Source organism: Xenopus laevis, chromosome 4L, assembly GCF_017654675.1.
Source record: "Xenopus laevis strain J_2021 chromosome 4L, Xenopus_laevis_v10.1, whole genome shotgun sequence".
NCBI lineage: Eukaryota > Metazoa > Chordata > Amphibia > Anura > Pipidae > Xenopus > Xenopus laevis.
This window is the reverse complement of record NC_054377.1, coordinates 69,966,940-69,985,635: the sequence shown is the minus strand read 5'-3', so window position 1 is coordinate 69,985,635 and position 18,696 is coordinate 69,966,940. Positions and strand designations below refer to the sequence as shown.

The 18,696-nt window shown below is 38.7% G+C and overlaps 1 protein-coding gene across 1 annotated transcript; it reads right to left on the bottom strand.

Moving 5' to 3' along the window:
• Positions 1 to 2,766: 2,766 nt before the first annotated feature.
• Positions 2,767 to 17,805, bottom strand: slc38a7.L (solute carrier family 38 member 7 L homeolog; the record flags this gene model as incomplete). Its single annotated transcript, NM_001097929.1, is given in 11 exon segments — positions 2,767 to 3,438; positions 5,032 to 5,086; positions 5,457 to 5,656; positions 6,010 to 6,157; positions 7,292 to 7,406; positions 7,521 to 7,578; positions 9,209 to 9,307; positions 9,688 to 9,829; positions 10,665 to 10,863; positions 11,035 to 11,319; positions 17,642 to 17,805. Coding segments are annotated over 10 exon segments (1,359 nt in total). The 5' UTR covers positions 11,275 to 11,319; positions 17,642 to 17,805.
• Positions 17,806 to 18,696: the final 891 nt, after the last annotated feature.

Here is an 18,696-nt window from a genome sequence, read left to right as displayed (position 1 = left end):
TTATGTTGCCCATAGCAACCAATCAGATCTTTGCTTTTGTTTTCTAACTTGCAGGTGACTGCGATTGCCGATTGGTTGCTATGATGTTTTTCTTCAGTGTTTTACACAGCATGATAAATAAGCCCCTACGTGTGCCTTAACAGAAGTAGGTCAGCATTATTTACACTTTATAAGACAATATTAACGTTTTCAATAACTGTGTAAATGCAACATTACAATTTTTATGTACTTTAAAAGAAATTTATGTTACACAAACAAAAAAATGGTTGAAGTAAAATATTCTAACTCCAAGGATCCTCTGCACCAATGGGAGGCCATACATTTTATGATGTACCCAACGAAGAGGCAACCCTAATGAAGACCTGCAAGTTGATATCTATGTCATACAAATTATGCCCTTCACTGCCAAAAGGCACTTTCATAAAAAAAATTAAAATGTATGAATATGCCATTTGTATATGTACTTAGCATTGTTCTACAGAAGTTCGACATTTCAGACAAACGTCAAAGAGGTTTGTAAACAAAAAGATTTTTTTTATTGAAGTCAACAGATGATTTCAACAACAAAATGGAGAAAAACAACTAACTAAAAGATTATAAAAAAGTAAAGGTTATCATGTCAGCAGCAGTATTATCTGAGCATTTAGAGTATGTCCCATGGACTCTTGGCTCAGTTTTTATCCAAGACTAGTGAATGACAAAGGGACCAGCCCCATTTAAATTACGTTCCTTATAACCTTCGGAATAAGTTGAGGATAAGAACTGAAAGGAGCGCAGGCTAATACAACGCTTTGCTAATTTACATTTCAGCTATTAAATTTTAGTTAGATACATAGGAATGACTTTTTGCACTAAACACTGTTCATGGCCTTTATCAAGCAAACATCTTATAGATTAAACTAGCGTACAGTGCTATTACAGCTAAATGCTGTGGAAATTGTAAAATGTTTTAAAAGCACCATGAAAATAAAGACTTCACTGTAAACTAACACTGTAGTGTAGAACTTAAACCCTGTAATAAGCTGTCTGAAACTTTCAATATTTTTTTCAGTGGCTAAGAGCTGGGGGTGATTGGCGGTTTCCAAGTCTAACCAAAATTTGCAGGGATGACAGTGGATACCAACTGTAGCAACCCTGGTGTGCCTCTACGCTTACAAGGTTGAAACCATTATTCTACTTTTTTTTTTACTACTGATGTATGACATTTAAATGAACAATTGTGTGAACAGAAGATTACTAAACAAAAGAAAAGCAGTGAAATAAATACAAATGATAATCAGTATGTTATAAAAAATTGGACGTATACTAGATAAAATTAACTCATGGGTAAAAAACAAAAAAGCTTTAATAATAGTAAACTATTGCTGAGCCAAGCAGCACTAGGGGTAGGAAGACAAATGAGGTACTCTTGCATCTGCACTCCCTGAGGTCTTAAATGACCCCCTTATAAGTAATTATTGTGTGTTTGTATGCAATCACTGTGGCTTATAACGTTTTTCCCCCTTTGCTTTGATTGGTGTTTTTTTATCTATCTAAGGGGTAGCATCTTCTGCTAGTCTAATTAGCCAGAATCAGTAGCCTTAATGTGCATGTAAGCTGCTACAAGCTGCTTTGTGTTTTAAATATGTACTTGTCTATGTGTACCTTTCCTTTCACAAAGCTCTACTGACAAAGATGGAAATATTCATTTTAAAAAATAATTTAAAAAGTGTTGTGATGGAAGAACGAATATTTGAACAAGAGGTTATGGAGAGCACAGGAGTATATTGCTGTTCAAAGAACCATTATCCTAGCAGATATGTGGGAACTTTGCATAATCCTGTAAACATTTAAATAAAAATTACAGATATTACATTTTGTTTTCTATTCAATACAAAAAACAATGCATAAAACTAAAAAAAAAAATCCCTTTTAAAAACATGCTATTGCACATTAACAAGAAATTGGAAATGGTTCCCAGAATATCAGAGAATCTAACTGTAAACATTAAATGTGTCACCAATATGCCTGGGTATCAGAAAGCTAGAACACACACTTCACAGAAAATAATGTCCATGCCTTGCTTTTTAAAGTTGACTACTTACAGGCTAGCTTTTGGAATGACTAGGTGACTAGCCTGTGGGCCATAATTGAACTTAGTCTTTAGCTCTGCAAAAAAAAAAATCAATACTCCGTGAGCTCATACACACTGTAAATCAGGTAAATGTGGTCCAACTTTGCCTTTTGGCAAATCAACTGTGGTCTGGTCAAACAACTTTTTATAACTTTATACTAAGGGTATCAGATCAGCTGAAAACTCACTTCTAATCCATGCATGTTGCAGGGCTGCAGTGGTTTAATTTAAATTAAAATACAATTATTGCAGCACTTCTAGCTTGGCAATTAGACTTGTCCCTACATTTTTTTAACTGATCTGTAATCCTACTTTATACAAAATAGCTTGATAGGCTGGCCATGATACTAAATGATGTCAGAATGTGGACTGTAAAAAAATTAGATTAGTTTTAGAAGTAGTTTTATACTTAAGTACATTTTAAGTTCCAGAATTTAAAAGGAGTGTATCACTATTTCCCTATAAACCATGATCTTGATACATTTTCATGTGTTGGAGATCAACAAAGTTATTATGCAGGGCTGAGGGAGGCCTTTAGCACCTGCAATAGGTAAGCATTCGATATCTAGATTTAAAGAGAAATAGTGGCTTTTTCTTGTTAAAACCTGAAATCCCTTTCTGGAAAAAAAAAGTTTAGTCTTTCATCTACAATGATGTGGGTTAGATTTTAACTGTTCAGATTTTTTCACTTTTTAACCTACAGAAGGGTAACAAATGATTCCCAAACCACTCCTAAATAATATAATGCTTTGTGTTTTCTTACAGATTCCTCACTGTGTTTACACATTAAAGTAACTATTTATCAAAATTCAACCCCAGAATCATTACTATAAGTCAACACAAATATAAAATTGAAGGGTGCATTGATCATAAAATGAGACTGCTTTCTCAGACTTTGGCAAGAAATGTTTCTTACTTAAATATATAATAAAAGTATTATTCCCAGATCTGTTGTTGCAGGAAATGTATATATCAATAGTTGGTCCTGTGTTCTAATTATGAATAGTTAATTATACAGTGATTAATGCTTGACATATATTAGCATAATGTCTAGATTGCTTAAGTTAACAAAAAAAAAACAAACTTGTCTGCAGGGCATTTTTAGAACCGAGTCTGATTAATGCCTTGCAAAACACCAAAAAAAGGGATCATGCGAGATGTCCAGTTTTCAGTTCAAGTAATGCCTTACAGTTCCTTTTACTCTTGAGTGAAAGTTCATAGATCATCCCACTAAATCCACAAAAATAGCTTTGGTAGTGGTCTGGCCAAAGATAAATGTTCCGATGGTAACCATGATAACACCGTAACTCAGCAGTGCCCACCAACTACAAAAGCAAGAGAGAGAAAGAGAAAAAATAAGAACATTAGTACTAACAAAATAATCAAAGCATCAATGGATGGCTTTTTACAGTAAAGTCTGTAACAAAATTGTTTCTCTATTGTTTCTCATATTGTTTCTCTATATGTTCCTGCCAAAAACCTCCGCTCCTCTCAGAGCAACCGCTTGTTTGTACCCCCCACTACTACTGCCGTTCCCGTATCAAACCCTTCTCTCTTGCGACTCCTTATATTTGGAATGCCATTCCTGAATCTCTCAGGAGAGAATCCTCCTTCAGTGTTTTTAAAACAAAACTCAAAGATTACCTCTGGGAACACCTGGATAACACCTGAACTGGCACTTATATAACGGTGTAACAAACTGTAACCCACAGCACCTTAATACCCCTCTGAATTGTGTCTGTATGTTACCCTCCCATTTAGACTGTAAACCCTACGGGGTAGGGTCCTCAAGCCTTTTGTTTCCTTGACACTGAGCACTTAATCTGTATTGTAATTATATTTTTTATATTTATGTGAATTGTATTTCTAATAATGCACTTATTGTTACTTTTTATTCCAAAGACCCCTTGTTTGTTACTACTAATTTATTGTTTTGTTGTACAGTGCTTTGCCCTCAAGGAGCGCTTTACAAATAAAAATATACATACTGTACATACAAAAGGTTATACAAATATACAACAATGACTACTGGGTTGCAATCATTATATTCTCATAAAATGTATTCTAATTATTGTGGCATAGTAGCTGTGAAAACACTAGAAAGGTGCATATCTCCCAGAATGCTCTACGAGACCCAGCATATGAGGAGCATATTAGAGGCTGGGGAATCAGAATGCAATATAATAAATGCAGGTGTGGCGAGTGATATCACCACTTGGGGGAGGGGAGCTCTGCCTATGGGGAAGTGGGAAGGAGAAAGTTTGTGAGACTGAGACGCTGTGAGCTTTTCTGAAGCAAGGTGAGCGGTGAAAGTCCCTGGAGAAAAACCAAGGCTGTTGCAAACAGTGACATGGACTATTACCCTAAATGGAGGGCTAAAACTTTGCTGTAAACAGCAGGACCTGTGTGGCTAGTCTGCCAGTGGAGCAGACTGTTATGTTTATTGAACAAACTCTATAAGTTACAGTCACTTTTGTAAAACACTGTACAAGTTAATTCGCTTTTCAAAACTGCATTGTGAATAAAACAGCATATCCAGGTAACTTTAAACAAAAATGAGTCTACCTTTCTTCTTCAGTTATTTCTAAGGCTAACATTTGAGTGAATTCCTACAGTATCTTCTAGTGTTTCTACAGTCTTTAAAGGGGTTTTCCCACCCAAAACAGATTTTGGTAAACTTGCATAAAAAAAAAAAAGGTTTTAAGTTAGTAAAAGGATATAACTTCCTGATTCTTCTAAATGTAAGCATTTCTACTAGAATTGTGCTCGTTTCTGTGCAACTTTCTTACGTGCTGCTTTACAAGCTGGCTCTTTCACCATGATATACTGTGCATAAAGGAACTAATAATTGATAGATGCAGAATCAGGTAGTTTCCTGTGACCCTCTGAAAAGTCATATGAGCCAAGCCAACATTTACCTTTTGCTCTTATGCTCATGGATTTCAGATAGCTTAAGATGAATGAGGCAGAGACCTGTGCAACAGAGAAAAATCAGAAACAAATCATTTTATAACAGTGTTTTGTTCTTTCCTGAATTGTCTGTCTCTAGCTTGTAAGCTCTATGGGCCTGCTACTTTCTTGTATCAATCAGTACTGTTTAATGCATATACCCTTTCTTTTGTACAGCACTGTGGAATAAATTTGTGCTTTATAAACATATGTTAGTTATAAATTTACTGTATCTTTTAGAAAACCCTGTGGGTAACAAGAAGGCATGTGACACACAAAAATGCATAAATGTCTTCCACTGATAACTGCCTATGAGATCAGTTATCAACTTTACACTCAAAACACTCAAATACTAATGCTAAATGAAAAGCAAATATTAGGGACAATCACTAACCTGGAAATATAAATATGAAGCATGCAGCAAGTCCTCCAATAAGAGATATTACTCTCCCAATATCAGGGATGAATAGAGCAAGCAGCAGTGTTAGCAAGAACCAAATCACAGTCTGCAAGACCCTGCGACGCCTTTCTTTACTGGGTTCCTCACCAGGTTCCTGTGAGGTGAAACGAAGCCACAAGCCCTCCAAAACTGCTCTGCAAGAGAAGAACAAATACAATATGTTTCATATACATTCTGCATATGCGGATCAGTAAGAAATTATGCCAAAAAAGGAGATATTTATAAAAAGTAGATCTAGCTTGTATTATGTAGGAATCAGTGTTTTATATGTCCAAACAATGTTAACTCCTGGCTTCTTTATCATGTATTTCTTCCTTCTGCCACCACAGTTAATTTGATATAAATACCAGAATGCACAATTACTGCATAGGAAAGGTTACACACTTTCAACCTAACAATACTTACACAATTTAGCATATTAGCAGGAAACAGTGTGCAAATCAAAAATGCAAAAATAATCTTAAAATAAATAAATAAACCCACTCACCGGCCACAATAGTGCAGAATGGGGTAAGAGGTCAGAACACACAGGATGATAAATGCTCGAGCTACAGCTACAGCAATATCATCTGATGGAAAGGACAGAAGAACATCCTGGTCCACATCAGACCCAAAGAGCAGGAATCCACATACCCCTAGGAAAAAATTAAATAGCTTATCAAACTCTAGGGTTTAGAGCCAAGTAAAGGGCGGTCATAAAGTGTACAGACAAGAGAAAGGACAATATACATGTACAGCTAAATATCCTGGTAAAGATTAGGAAACACAATGGCAATCTCAATACTGTTTTTTACTCCAATGCTTTAATGTTGGTATGCCTGAATGTAAGCAAAAAAGATGTTAAATAATGGACTCATATTGTATTCATTGTCCCAAACTTTATTGTAACATGATACTGTTGTAAGGGTACAAAAAAGCAATAAAAAACTATTGTTAAAAAAAAAAAATAGCATATCAAACTAATTTAGGAATCATAGCTAATTCCAAACAGAGAACTGCATTTTAATTATGAAACAGCTGCTCAAGGAGGAACAAAGAATTGTCCAAACACAGCGTCTACCACTGACTTTTTGAGGCAATTTTGTAATACAGAGGCAGGCATAAAGAAAAAATTATAAATGGAGTGAAAAACCTACTGTGTAAAATCAGTCAGAACATATATATACTATATGTGTGTGTGTCTAAATTTAATATATATGTAATATGTATTATTATGATAATAGAGTATACTAAAATCTAGACTATTAACTGGTAGTTCAATGCACCAAGCCAGATCTTTGTAAATGAATGTATTACTGTATAGTCCCAGGGCACATTCAGCATCAAAGTAAGTTACAACATGATGACTCTCTTAAGGTTCTCAGAGTGCCTACAGACAATACCAGCTCTAAAAAAACACAAGCCTGCCCCTTGGCATCTAAAAAATGAATTATTTACTATTTGTAAGTGACAGTATGTGGACTATTTAATTAAGGAGTACGGTGCAAAGGTTATGCATTGTGCACCTTAGATAAACCTTAAATATGTAGGCCTGGTGACATGTACTCATCTATACAGTGTGCACACTTGTTTATTACATTAGTACTAAGTGAACCCAACAAATGTTTATCCTTGCACCAGGCATTTCAGATAGAACTGTTGTGGGACCAAGTGATCTGTGAACACAATATACTCTCTCATAAATACCTCATTTACAAAAAGATGCATTTTTCCCTTTAAAGATTACTTAGGCTACCAAAGCCATTAATTTTCCTATGAATTATTCTTACCTGTCCCAGTGTAAACACAAAGAGCGATGAACATAGCGATTGTCACTATATAACCCCAACGCCTAATGTCCTGTTGCTGCATACTTCCATAAACAGGAACACTGCTAACATGGCACTGCAAATATTACACAAAAGAAAAAAAAAAGTTTGTCCTCTTTCATAAAGGGTCAGCAGGTGAGAAGAAAATATTAGAAGCATGGGAGACAAAGATGAATGACTAATACAGTACCTGGTAACCAAAGCAGATTGTAGGCACAGCATTGAAGACTGCAAGCCAGGATGATGAGCTGGAGATGATCAAATAAGATAATGAGTTGGTAGCAACTGAAGAAAAATATAGAGGAATGTGAAAGAAACATTACGGTATATTGTAAAATATAGGAATTATTTTAGAATCCCTTAAAAGGTGCAACTTTGTATTAGTTATCTGCCCATATCCATTAGCCCCAGCTCTGATGTCTAGAATTGAAATTGGTTGGCAGTTGTGCTGTCTTCTCTCTGCAGCGGGAGCACATGACCACTTAGGCCAATGTTTATTTTATAACTGGTTCTCACTACAGAGAGAAGACAATACGGTAACATTTTATAAGAGTTGGATGCGCCAAAGGTTATATACAGTAGCTAGGGGTAGATCAAAAATAAATAATCAATAAAAACTGCATCAGGATTTGTAATGAGTTGCTTGAACAGCTCATTTAAGTGATATGGGTTAACCACAAGAAACTGGACTCAGCAAAATTCTCAGGTTCCCAAAATGTATGTTTAATGTGCATCCTCCACCTAACTTACCCCCTCATTGACTATGCACAACCACCTGTGTGAATACACTCTATAAACATCTGTACCTAGTTTAAAGTAAGTGTATGAATTTGAATATAGCTGAACTTTATTTGAAAATGATACAGTATAATCCAGAAGAAATTGAGTTGGTGATATAGGCGAGTTGTGGCTGCCTAAGCTTCCCTTAATTACAGCACTGGTAGGGAAATGCACAGGTATACGAAAATGTTTTTTGTTTTTGTCCCAAGGAAGGGTTAGGGTGGTATCTTAAACAAGACAAACCTGTAATTTATATTGCACTTTGGAAAAGATCACAAGCTTCAGGATGAATCAGCAACCACCTCTTAAAGGAACAATAACACCAAAGAATAAGTGTTTTAAAGAAATTAAAATATTATGTACTGTTGCTATGCATTGGGAAACATATGTGTTTGCTTTAGAAAGACAACTGTAGTTTATATAAACAGGCTATTGTGTAGCTATGGGGGCAGCCATTCAAGTGAAAAAAGGAGAAAAGACACAGGCTACTTAGCAGATAACAGATAACCACTTTATTACAATACAATGGGGTTCTACAGAGAGCATCTTGTATCTGCTATGTATCCTGTGCTTTGAATGGCTGCCCCTGTAGCTACCAAGCAGCTTGTTTATATAAATTATAGTTGTGTTTCAAACCCACCAGTTTTCCCCTGCGATCAAGGACCGCATCGGCTAGTTGATGCAGTCCTCGTCCCGTTGACTCCTATTCCCATCGATGTAATCTGATCATTTGGCCCTAGCCCAATATCACCCTTTGTTGGGCACATTTGGGGAAAGATCCGCTTGTTTGGGACCTCGCCAAATGAGCGGATCTTATAGTGTACGGCCATTTTTAGTTTCATTACTAGTTGAATCTGCTTCAAATAGAAGTATAAAGTGCATTGCAGCATGAGCATTCCTAACTTGTGTATAAATTGCCTGTTGGTACTGTTATTTCAACAATTTATATATAATATAAATTAAGTATGGATAACCTTGTAAGGGTACAACCATAAATAGGTACTGCTAGAAGGCGACGCTGTATAGGCATATAATCTATCATTTTAGCAAGGACATTTTCTGTTAACAGGTAATAATTCTAAGAGCAGATCAGGGTACCTGGACGAAATTTCATGAGAGGGGATCGTAGTGTCTGGCCAGATACATCGGACGACGACAACAACAGTCACGTAACATGTTCCAAGAACACTGAGGAAGCTGTGGAAAAGACAGTACTGGGGAATGTGTACTCTGTTACAAGGAAGAGAAACTAAACAACACCATAAAAAAGGCTGACAGTATAAAACAAACAAGAATGAAGTCAGAGTGGATGCAAAAATGAGACAAACAGAGACAAACATGAGAAAACCTACTTTGTGAAATGCAGAGTCTGTTAAATTGAATAAGCAAACAACATATGTGAAGAAGGTTTATGTTTAAACTAGTAACTTTTGTTTGCAGAACTAAAATTCTGTAAGCCATCTACAGCTTAAACAGCAAAGCATAGTCTCTTGAAGTTTTAGGTTCAGATGAAGCAACAATTTTAGCAAAAAAGCATGCAAACATTTAATTGATTTCTACCGTATGCAGTTTCTTACCTGGCATATCTTTGTACACTGATTTCACGAGGTAGTGACAAAGGTAGGATAAGTAAAACGCCAGTAACGGATATAGTGAATTTTCGGTCTGCATACCATGGCACAGGGCTTTCTGCTGTAGTGTGTATCATAGCTCCCAGAACTGTTCATGACATCAAAGAGACATTTAAAAGCAAAGTTAATGTTTTGGGGTTTATTTTGTTAATTTTCAAACATGTATACCCATAAAGTGGGTCAACATAAGATCTTGGATTTGCTAATATCCTAAAGTTTTAGTGGTTGGATAGATTTATGGCTTTGTCTGGACAGAACAGAGCACCCACTGAAGCGCCTTAAATGTGCCAGCTCATTCTGACGATAAATAGTCTTTAAGGGAGGTACTCCATGCTGCGTCTGCATCCGTCCTGTGCGTCAGATGAACGCTGCGACTTCATCCGATATCCATCTATTACCTTATTTCTGTCGCATAGGACTTGACGCCTGTGTTTTTGCTCAGCGCGTCAGATCGTGATAAAATCGCCCGTGGAGTTCCTCCCTTCTACTGAGAAACTTCTACAGTTGAAAATTTGTGGGTTGTGCTATCAACCCCCATGAGCCCTCTGCAGGTCCCTTGTATAATCAGGTCTATTGTCTTTTACTTGTTATTATCACCATAATGGAGGAAAAAATCTAGTGGGAATTATCTAATCTCACATATTAAATTGTTGCAAAATCTGCTGTTATATGTCATACTGGAAGCTAGAAAGTGTGTGCAAAAATATTAAGGCCAACAATAGTAATATTAACATAATTGTACATCAAATGATCCAATATAATAGCACAACCTGGATGTTTTACAGATTTATATATATATATATATATATATACAGTAGAACCCCAATTCTATGGTTTTCAGGAATTTACACCATTTTGTAGTGGTTTCATTCAAACACCTTCTGATACTGAAAGGAACGTAGAAGAAACACATGCTTACTTACGCTTATCTAACTGGTCCCCGATTATGATGAAGAAAGCAATGCAGGTGCCAAAGGTGTACACTGCAATAAGTACCTCACACAGCACCCCAGCTGTGCGTCCACATACACCCCGGACCACCTCCTGGTACGTACGCTCACTGCATGCATCCGCACAGTGTGCAAGGATCACCAGCCCACTTATAATGAACAGTAAAAGAACCTGAGGAAAAGAGACACAAGAGATTTTATTTTTGGTATAGAAATTCACAATATATGAAGTACAAGAGACTAAACAGGGACATAGAATCCAATAACTACTTGAATGAAGAGCTTCATATATGTACTGGTTTCTGCCCAGTGGTGGGAAATGAAGGAACACCTTTTTACTCACCAGTTGCAGAGATATTGCTGCAGTGATACCCCCAGCTGCGTTGAATGCTGCAGGAAAATTTAGCAGCCCAGCTCCAAGTGCAGCATTAACCACTATGAACACAGCACCAGCAGGTGATGTTCCTCCAGCCAATCTATGCAACTCTGGGCTTGTCCCAACACTGGGACTCTGTAGGAGCCGGGCACGCTCCCCGGCATCCCATGAATAGTCTGCATTGATACCCACATTCCCAAGGGACATTTTAATGGTTCAACAGGTCACAACATCTGTCTTCAGAATTCACTACTGCAAAAAAAAAAAAAAAAAAACGACATTACCATATGCACGTGTAACTATTTGCTCATATCTAATAAAAGCATAAATTAAGGGGTTATTCACATTTAAGTTAACCTTTAGTATGTTGTAGAGAGTGATATTCTGAGACAATTTGAATTGGTTTTCATTTTTTTATCTGTGGTTTTTGAGTTATTTAGCTTTTTATTCAGCAGCTCTCCAAGTTTGCAGTTTCAGCAATGTGGTTACCATGGTCCAAATTACCCCAGCAACTATGCACAAATTTGAATAAGAGACTGGAATATGAATAGGAGAAGGACTGAATAGAAAGCAGAGAAATAAAAAGTAGCAATAACAATGAATTTGTAGCTTTACAGAGCATTTGTTTTTTCAGATTGGGTCAGTGACCCCCATTTGAAAGCTGGAAAGAGTCAAAAGAAAAAGGCAAATAATTACAATACAGGTATGGGATCCATTATCCGGAAACTCAATATCCAGAAAACTCCGGATTACAGAATGGCCTCCATTTTATCCAAATAATCCAAATTTTAAAAAATTATTTCCTTTTTCTCTGTAGTAATAAAACATTACCTTGTACTTGATCCAAACTAATATAATTAATATATAATTAATCCTTATCGGAAGCAAAACCAGCCTATTGGGTTTATTTGATGTTTAAATAATTTTCTAGTAGACTTAAGGTATGAAGATTCAAATTATGAAAAGATCCGTTATCCAGAAGACCCCAGGTCCTGAGCATTCTGGATAACTGGTCCCATACTTATACTACAAGTATGGGACCTTTTATCCAGAATTTTCGGGACCTGGGGTTTTCCGGATAACTGATCTTTCTGTAATTTGGATCTTCATACCTTAAATCTACTAGTAAATCATTTAAACATTAAATAAACCCAATAGGCTGGTTTTGCTTCCGAAAAGGATTAATTATATCTTAGTTTGGATCAAGAACAAGGTTCCGTTTTATTATTACAAAGAAAAAATTTTTTTAAAAATAAATCAGTTAATAGTGCTGCTCCAGCAGAATTCTACACTGAAATCCATTTCTCAAAAGAGCAAACAGATTTTTCTTATATTTAATTTTGAAATCTGACATGGGGCTAGACATATTATCAATTTCCCAGCTGCCCCCAGCCATGTGACTTGTGCTCTGATAAACATCAGTCACTCTTTACTGCTGTACTGCAAGTTGGAGTGATTTCACCCCCTCCCTCCCCCCCCCAGCAGTCTAACAACAAATGGTAAGATAACCAGGTAGCAGCTCCCTAACACAAGATAACAGCTCACTGGTAGATCTAAAGGTGGCCATACACGGGCCGATAAAAGCTGCCGACATACCGAACAGAATAGATCTGCTACAATACAAAATGCAAAAAAAAGGAAAGGTTGTGGGAGCACTCCATGGCTTAATAAAAATGTATTAAAATACAATGGAAGTGCTACTGATCTGGCCAAATTAACTACAGACATAGAAAAAAAGAAGAAAAATTGATCAATGCACATTCCCTGGTGGTTGTAGCACCCCCACACCTGTCTCTTTAAATGGTGGAACAATGCTTTGGAAATGGGTGTTGGTCTGGGCAGTTTCTCTCTCTTAAAAGCCGTAAGCGGGGGAGGATTAATCTCATGGAACCAATGCTGGGGTCTAGGTTATCTCTCCCCTTTGAAAGCTAATGGCGGGGGAGGACTAAGCCCTATGATGAAAACCAATGCCCAGGTCGGGAGACCTTTTATTTCAGGTAATGCTCTTATGCCGGGAGGCTTTAGCATTTGAAATTATGACCAGAGGTAAATAGTAAGGGACCGCCATATGGGTTTTACCTTGACGTGGTATGGTGGCTTATCAAATTTATGATCATAATTTTGTAATTTAAAAACAACTGTCTTTGTAAATACATGCATCTGCATAGATTACTGATATGACTGGACCAGGGAATGTGCATTGATCAATTTTTCTTCTTTTTTTCTATGTCTGTAGTTAATTTGGCCAGATCAGTAGCACTTCCATTGTATTTTAGTACATTTTTATTAAGCCATGGAGTGCTCCCACAACCTTTCCTTTTTTTCCATCTAAATGAAAACCCAGCATCCATACACACATCCTTTTATACTTTCCCATATACCCATATCTATAGTAACTATAGAGTTTAGTATCACAATAACCTTTGATATTATGTCTGTCCAAGAAATCATCCAAGCCCCTCTTAAAAGCATTAACAGAATCAGCCATCACAACAATAATCCCTGACACTCCCACCTACAAACACAAATGCTTTATCAGCTAAAAAGGCATGGAACTACTTAATCACTTACCCTTTAACCCATTTTCCAAATGCAGAAAAGCACATCTTTACTCTTTCAAACAGGAAGCAACTCAAAACAAGACTGGAAACTACTGACCAAGCAGATTCTAGCATGGCTGTGGTTAACTAATTCTCTCCTGAAACTGCTGTGCTGAAAATTTAGCCAGACAGCAACTTTTCCTTATGTAGCAATATCTGGGCCCTTATAGGAGAATTCAACCCAAAAAAACCTACCCCCTACCCTACCCTACATAGAGCCCTCTCCCTCCTCCCCCCAGCCTAGCTGCTACCCCGGGGAAATGCCCCTAAAGCTGGCAATAGATGTAAAGATTTTTAAAAGATCCGATCGTCATCAAAGTGCCAGTCTCATTCCGAAGATTACCGAAGCGGCTGAAGATGGCTCCCGTGAACTCAGCTGGACATAATCTGCAATGATCGTACGAATCAAGGATTCATATGATTTTCGGACCGTGTGTGGAGAGTCCCGACATTTTTCGTCCGGCGGAGATCGGTCGTTTGGTCGATCAGACAGGTTAAAGGATTTCTGTCGGCTGCCGATAATATCTCTGCATGTATTGCCAATCATACGATTTTCAGAGGGAGACTGTCACCAGCTTTTGTCGGACATAACTTTCGTACGATTGCTGTCAGGGGCAGAACATTGGCTGATATGTTCTTTTACTACTTTATTTGATCTGAATGGTTAATGGCAGGTCAGGAGATGGGGAAGTCCGATCATTCGATCTTTGCATCTATGGCCAGCTTTAGGGACACTTGCCCACGGTAGCAGCTAGGCTGGGGGGAGGAGGGAGGGGGGGTCTCCTTTAAAGGGGTGGTTCCCCTTTAAGTTAAATTTCAGTATGTTATAGAATGGCTAATTCTAAGCAACTTTTTAACTGACTTTCATTTTTTCTTTGTTGTCGTTTTGAACGATTTGCTTTCTTCTGACTCTTTCTAGCTTTTATATGGGGTCACTTATCCTATCTACACTCAAATGCTCTGTAACACTGCAAACTTATTTTTATTGCTACTTTTTATTACTCGTCCTTCTATTCAGACCTGCCCCTATTCATATTCCAATCTCTTAATCTAATCAATGCATAGTTGCTAGGGTAATTTAGACCCTAGCAACCAGAATGGCCAAAAATGCAGACTGGAGAGCTGCTGAATAAAAAGCTAAAAAGAAACAATAATAAAAAATTAAAACCAATTTCAAGTTGTCTCAGAAAAGATCTCCCCAGTAAGCCTCACAATCCTGAGCACCCCTGAACCGGTAAAGGGGGACCCAATATTTCGTTGCATGGGATTATTTTGGCAGCCCTGGCTACTGGCAATGTATAGCTTCACATGCAGAAAGAAACTTTACCATATTCATAGTCTTAAAACTTACATGTCTTCTTCAAGATACTAATCTCCCGAACTGCTTTCCTGCAGGAAATCGCCAGCAGGGTGGCTTCAGTTCGTTTTCTGAAGTCGTCTGAAGTTTCCTTGTGAGGCAATAAAGGCACTAAGTTTGCCCAGGGGCAAAACCCCAAAGCAACCAATCAGCAAGTAGCATTTGCTGGTCACCTGTTTAAAAGCAAACATCTTATTGATTGCTATGGGTTCTCTGATAAAGCTTACTTAATTTTAGCCTTTCCTTCTCCTTTAAAGGATATGAGACCAAACTGTGCTCCCACTGCAGCCTCGTTCATACAGTGCCTTGCATAAGTAGTGAGCTTTTTCCACATTTTGTTCATTTGCAACCTAAATTTAATATGCCTTAATTTGAATTTTTGCCACTGATCAATACAAAGTAGTTCTTAAAGTGGAAAGAAATGGGTTTTGAATCTATTTACAAGCACTTCACTGTGGAAACCCTAAAGTGCAACCTACTGACTTCAGAAGTCACATGATCAGCTGAATAAAGTTCACCAATGTGCAAATACAGTGTCACGTAACAAATGCTATAAAATATATAAACCAATGTTTAAAAGAGAATATATTGAAACAGCTTTTATTCAGAAAGCTCTGAATCACTGGAAGGCTATCTCCCATAATGCTGTTTTTAAGCAAATATTTTTCATTTTTAAAATAATTTCCATTATCTCGTTTATAAAAATGTATTTGTACTTAATCCTAAATATGCTGCAAAATATTACTGGCAAACAATCCTACTGGATTTATTTAGTGATTAAATGTTTAATGTTTTATTATAATCCATTTTAAAAACAGAACCAACATGGCATAACTGTTACACTGCCGAAAGAAAGACATCCACCAAAATCCAGTGGCCAGGTAAAGAGAGCATTAGCTAGAGAAGTAACCAAGTTTAACAATAAAAAATGTCCATGGGATAACTAGCAATTGCTGAAAAATCCCATTCCAAATAACGTGTGATACAGCTAATATGTGGGAAATAGCTCTCTCTGGTCTGAAGAGACAAAAACATAACTTTTTAAAGAAAATAAGTGTGCTGGGAAGCCAGTACTGCTCGTCATCTTGTGCACACCGTCCCTGCAGTAAAGCATGTTTTTGTTAGCATCATGTTGTGGGGACAGCCACAAGTTGGGGACAAGTTGTGGCAGGTACTGGAAACTGGTCAGGATTGAGGACAAGATAGATGGAGTAAAATATATGGCAATTCTACAAGAAAAACAATCGGCAATACATTGTACTGTAGCGAAGCAGGACAATATCCCTAAACACACCGCCAAAACTAAGAACCTGACTGTCTTAGAAAGGCCCAGACTAAATACTGGTCAGATGGCAACCAAATATGCGGCTCTCCCCCAGCAGCAGCCCTATACAAATTACCCTGTGCTCCCCCAGCAGCAGCTCTATTCAAATCTCTCTGCGCTTTCCCAGCAGCAGCCCTATAGAAACCCCTCTGTGCTTCCCATGCAGCAGCCCTGTACAAATCACTCTGCGATCCCCCGGCTGCAGCCCTGTACAAATCACCCTGCGATCCCCCGGCAGCAGCCCTGTACAAATCACCCTGCGATCCCCCGGCAGCAGCCCTGTACAAATCACCCTGCGATCCCCCAGCAGCAGCCCTGTACAAATCACCGTGCGATCCCCCGGCAGCAGCCCTGTACAAATCACCCTGCGATCCCCTGGCAGCAGCCCTGTACAAATCACCCTGCGACTGCGATCCCCGTACAAATCACCCTGCAACTGCGATCCCCCGGCAGCAGCCCTGTACAAATCACCCTGCGATCCCCCGGCAGCAGCCCTGTACAAATCACCCTGCGATCCCCTGGCAGCAGCCCTGTACAAATCACCCTGCGATCCCCCGGCAGCAGCCCTGTACAAATCACCCTGCGATCCCCCGGCAGCAGCCCTGTACAAATCACCCTGCGATCCCCCGGCAGCAGCCCTGTACTAATCACCCTGCGATCCCCCGGCTGCAGCCCTGTACAAATCACCCTGCGATCCCCCGGCTGCAGCCCTGTACAAATCACCCTGCGATCCCCCGGCAGCAGCCCTGTACAAATCACCCTGCGATCCCCCGGCAGCAGCCCTGTACAAATCACCCTGCGATCCCCCGGCTGCAGCCCTGTACAAATCACCCTGCCATCCCCCGGCAGCAGCCCTGTACAAATCACCCTGCGATCCCCCGGCAGCAGCCCTGTTTAAATCACTGTGCGATCCCCCAGCAGCAGCCCTATAGAAACCCCTCTGCACTCCCCGGGCAGCAGCAGCAACACTAAAAATACTGCCTTCTTATATTTTTAACTTTTTTCATATTAATAACACAGGCTGAAAGTATCATTAATACTAGTCAGGTGGCAACCCCACACACTGCACAAACCCAGAACAGCTCACAGCGAGGCTCCCAGAACTGCCACATACTAGAGTGATTCTCCAGCTACTTGATTTTAGTTTCAATGCCCACCTAAACCAGCTGCAATGCTTTGTCCCAGGCAGGCTAAGAATTGCATGGAAAGCACTCCCCAGAGAGTACAATACAAAACCCTTTCTTTCCTCCTGTAACCTTCACCCCACCATTTCCCACTCACTGCAGCTCTCACCTCTAGAGAAGCGTTTCTTGTGTAATACTGTACAATACTGTACTGCTGCTCCAGCACAATTCCTGATCCTTAGCTCTCGTTCCTTTGCCTGGCTGAATCACAGCAACACTGTACAACCATTGAGGAAGTCCTGTTGTCACAGTCATGTGGCCATGATGAGGGCGGGACTCCGTGATGTCATAGTAGTTCCTGTCTACTGAATCCGGGAAAATAGCTAAACAGAAGGGGGCGGGAGAGGGTTTTATTATCCGAAACCTGCTGAGGCGAGGGCTGTTAGTGGGAAATGGTGGGGAGGCTGAATATTGTTTTCTTTTGGGAACGGCCATCATGTCAGTTCACCCGCATTTTCAGGATTGGACTGTTCTTTGCAGCTAGAGAAGTGCTTGACCTGCATGTAATGAAAAGAAATGTCTGGGTATAATAGAAGCAAAGTGTACGGAAACTAAGGAAATATGTGTGTGCTGTTTGGAAACAATTGGAAATAATGATACAATAAAAGAAAGAAAACAACAATACAAATATATATATATATATATATATATATAGGGACATTTACATATACTTATACCTCCCAAAATTTTGAAAATAAAAAGAGGGACAAAAAAGTTGCCTTGTGTAGAGTGGCATTTTTTGACCACGCCCGTTTTTGTGACCACACCCCCTAATTACCATGTTCATTTAACAAAATTTGACAGGTTATGAAAGTCTGAACATATTTTTAGTTATTGCAGTTTTGCTAATAAAGGTGAATTGCCCTTTAAGCTGAGTCTAACTTCTCCCAAGGGAACGGTTATCTTATATTGTTACAATTACTTATTTGCTTATCTAGAAATTGTTACAAAAGTATCTTATCCGCAGCTGTGGCTGTTCTGGCCAATTAAGTTAGAAACTTTATTTCTTCCAGTACAAATGAGGGACTGCAGGTTGAGCTGCGAAAGAGGGACTGTCCCGCTAAAAACGGGACAGTTGGGAGGTATGTACCCTGAATGCAGGTGCAATGCAAACTTTGGCACAGTACATGTAGATCACTTTTGCGACCCCACTGTTGAAGTTTA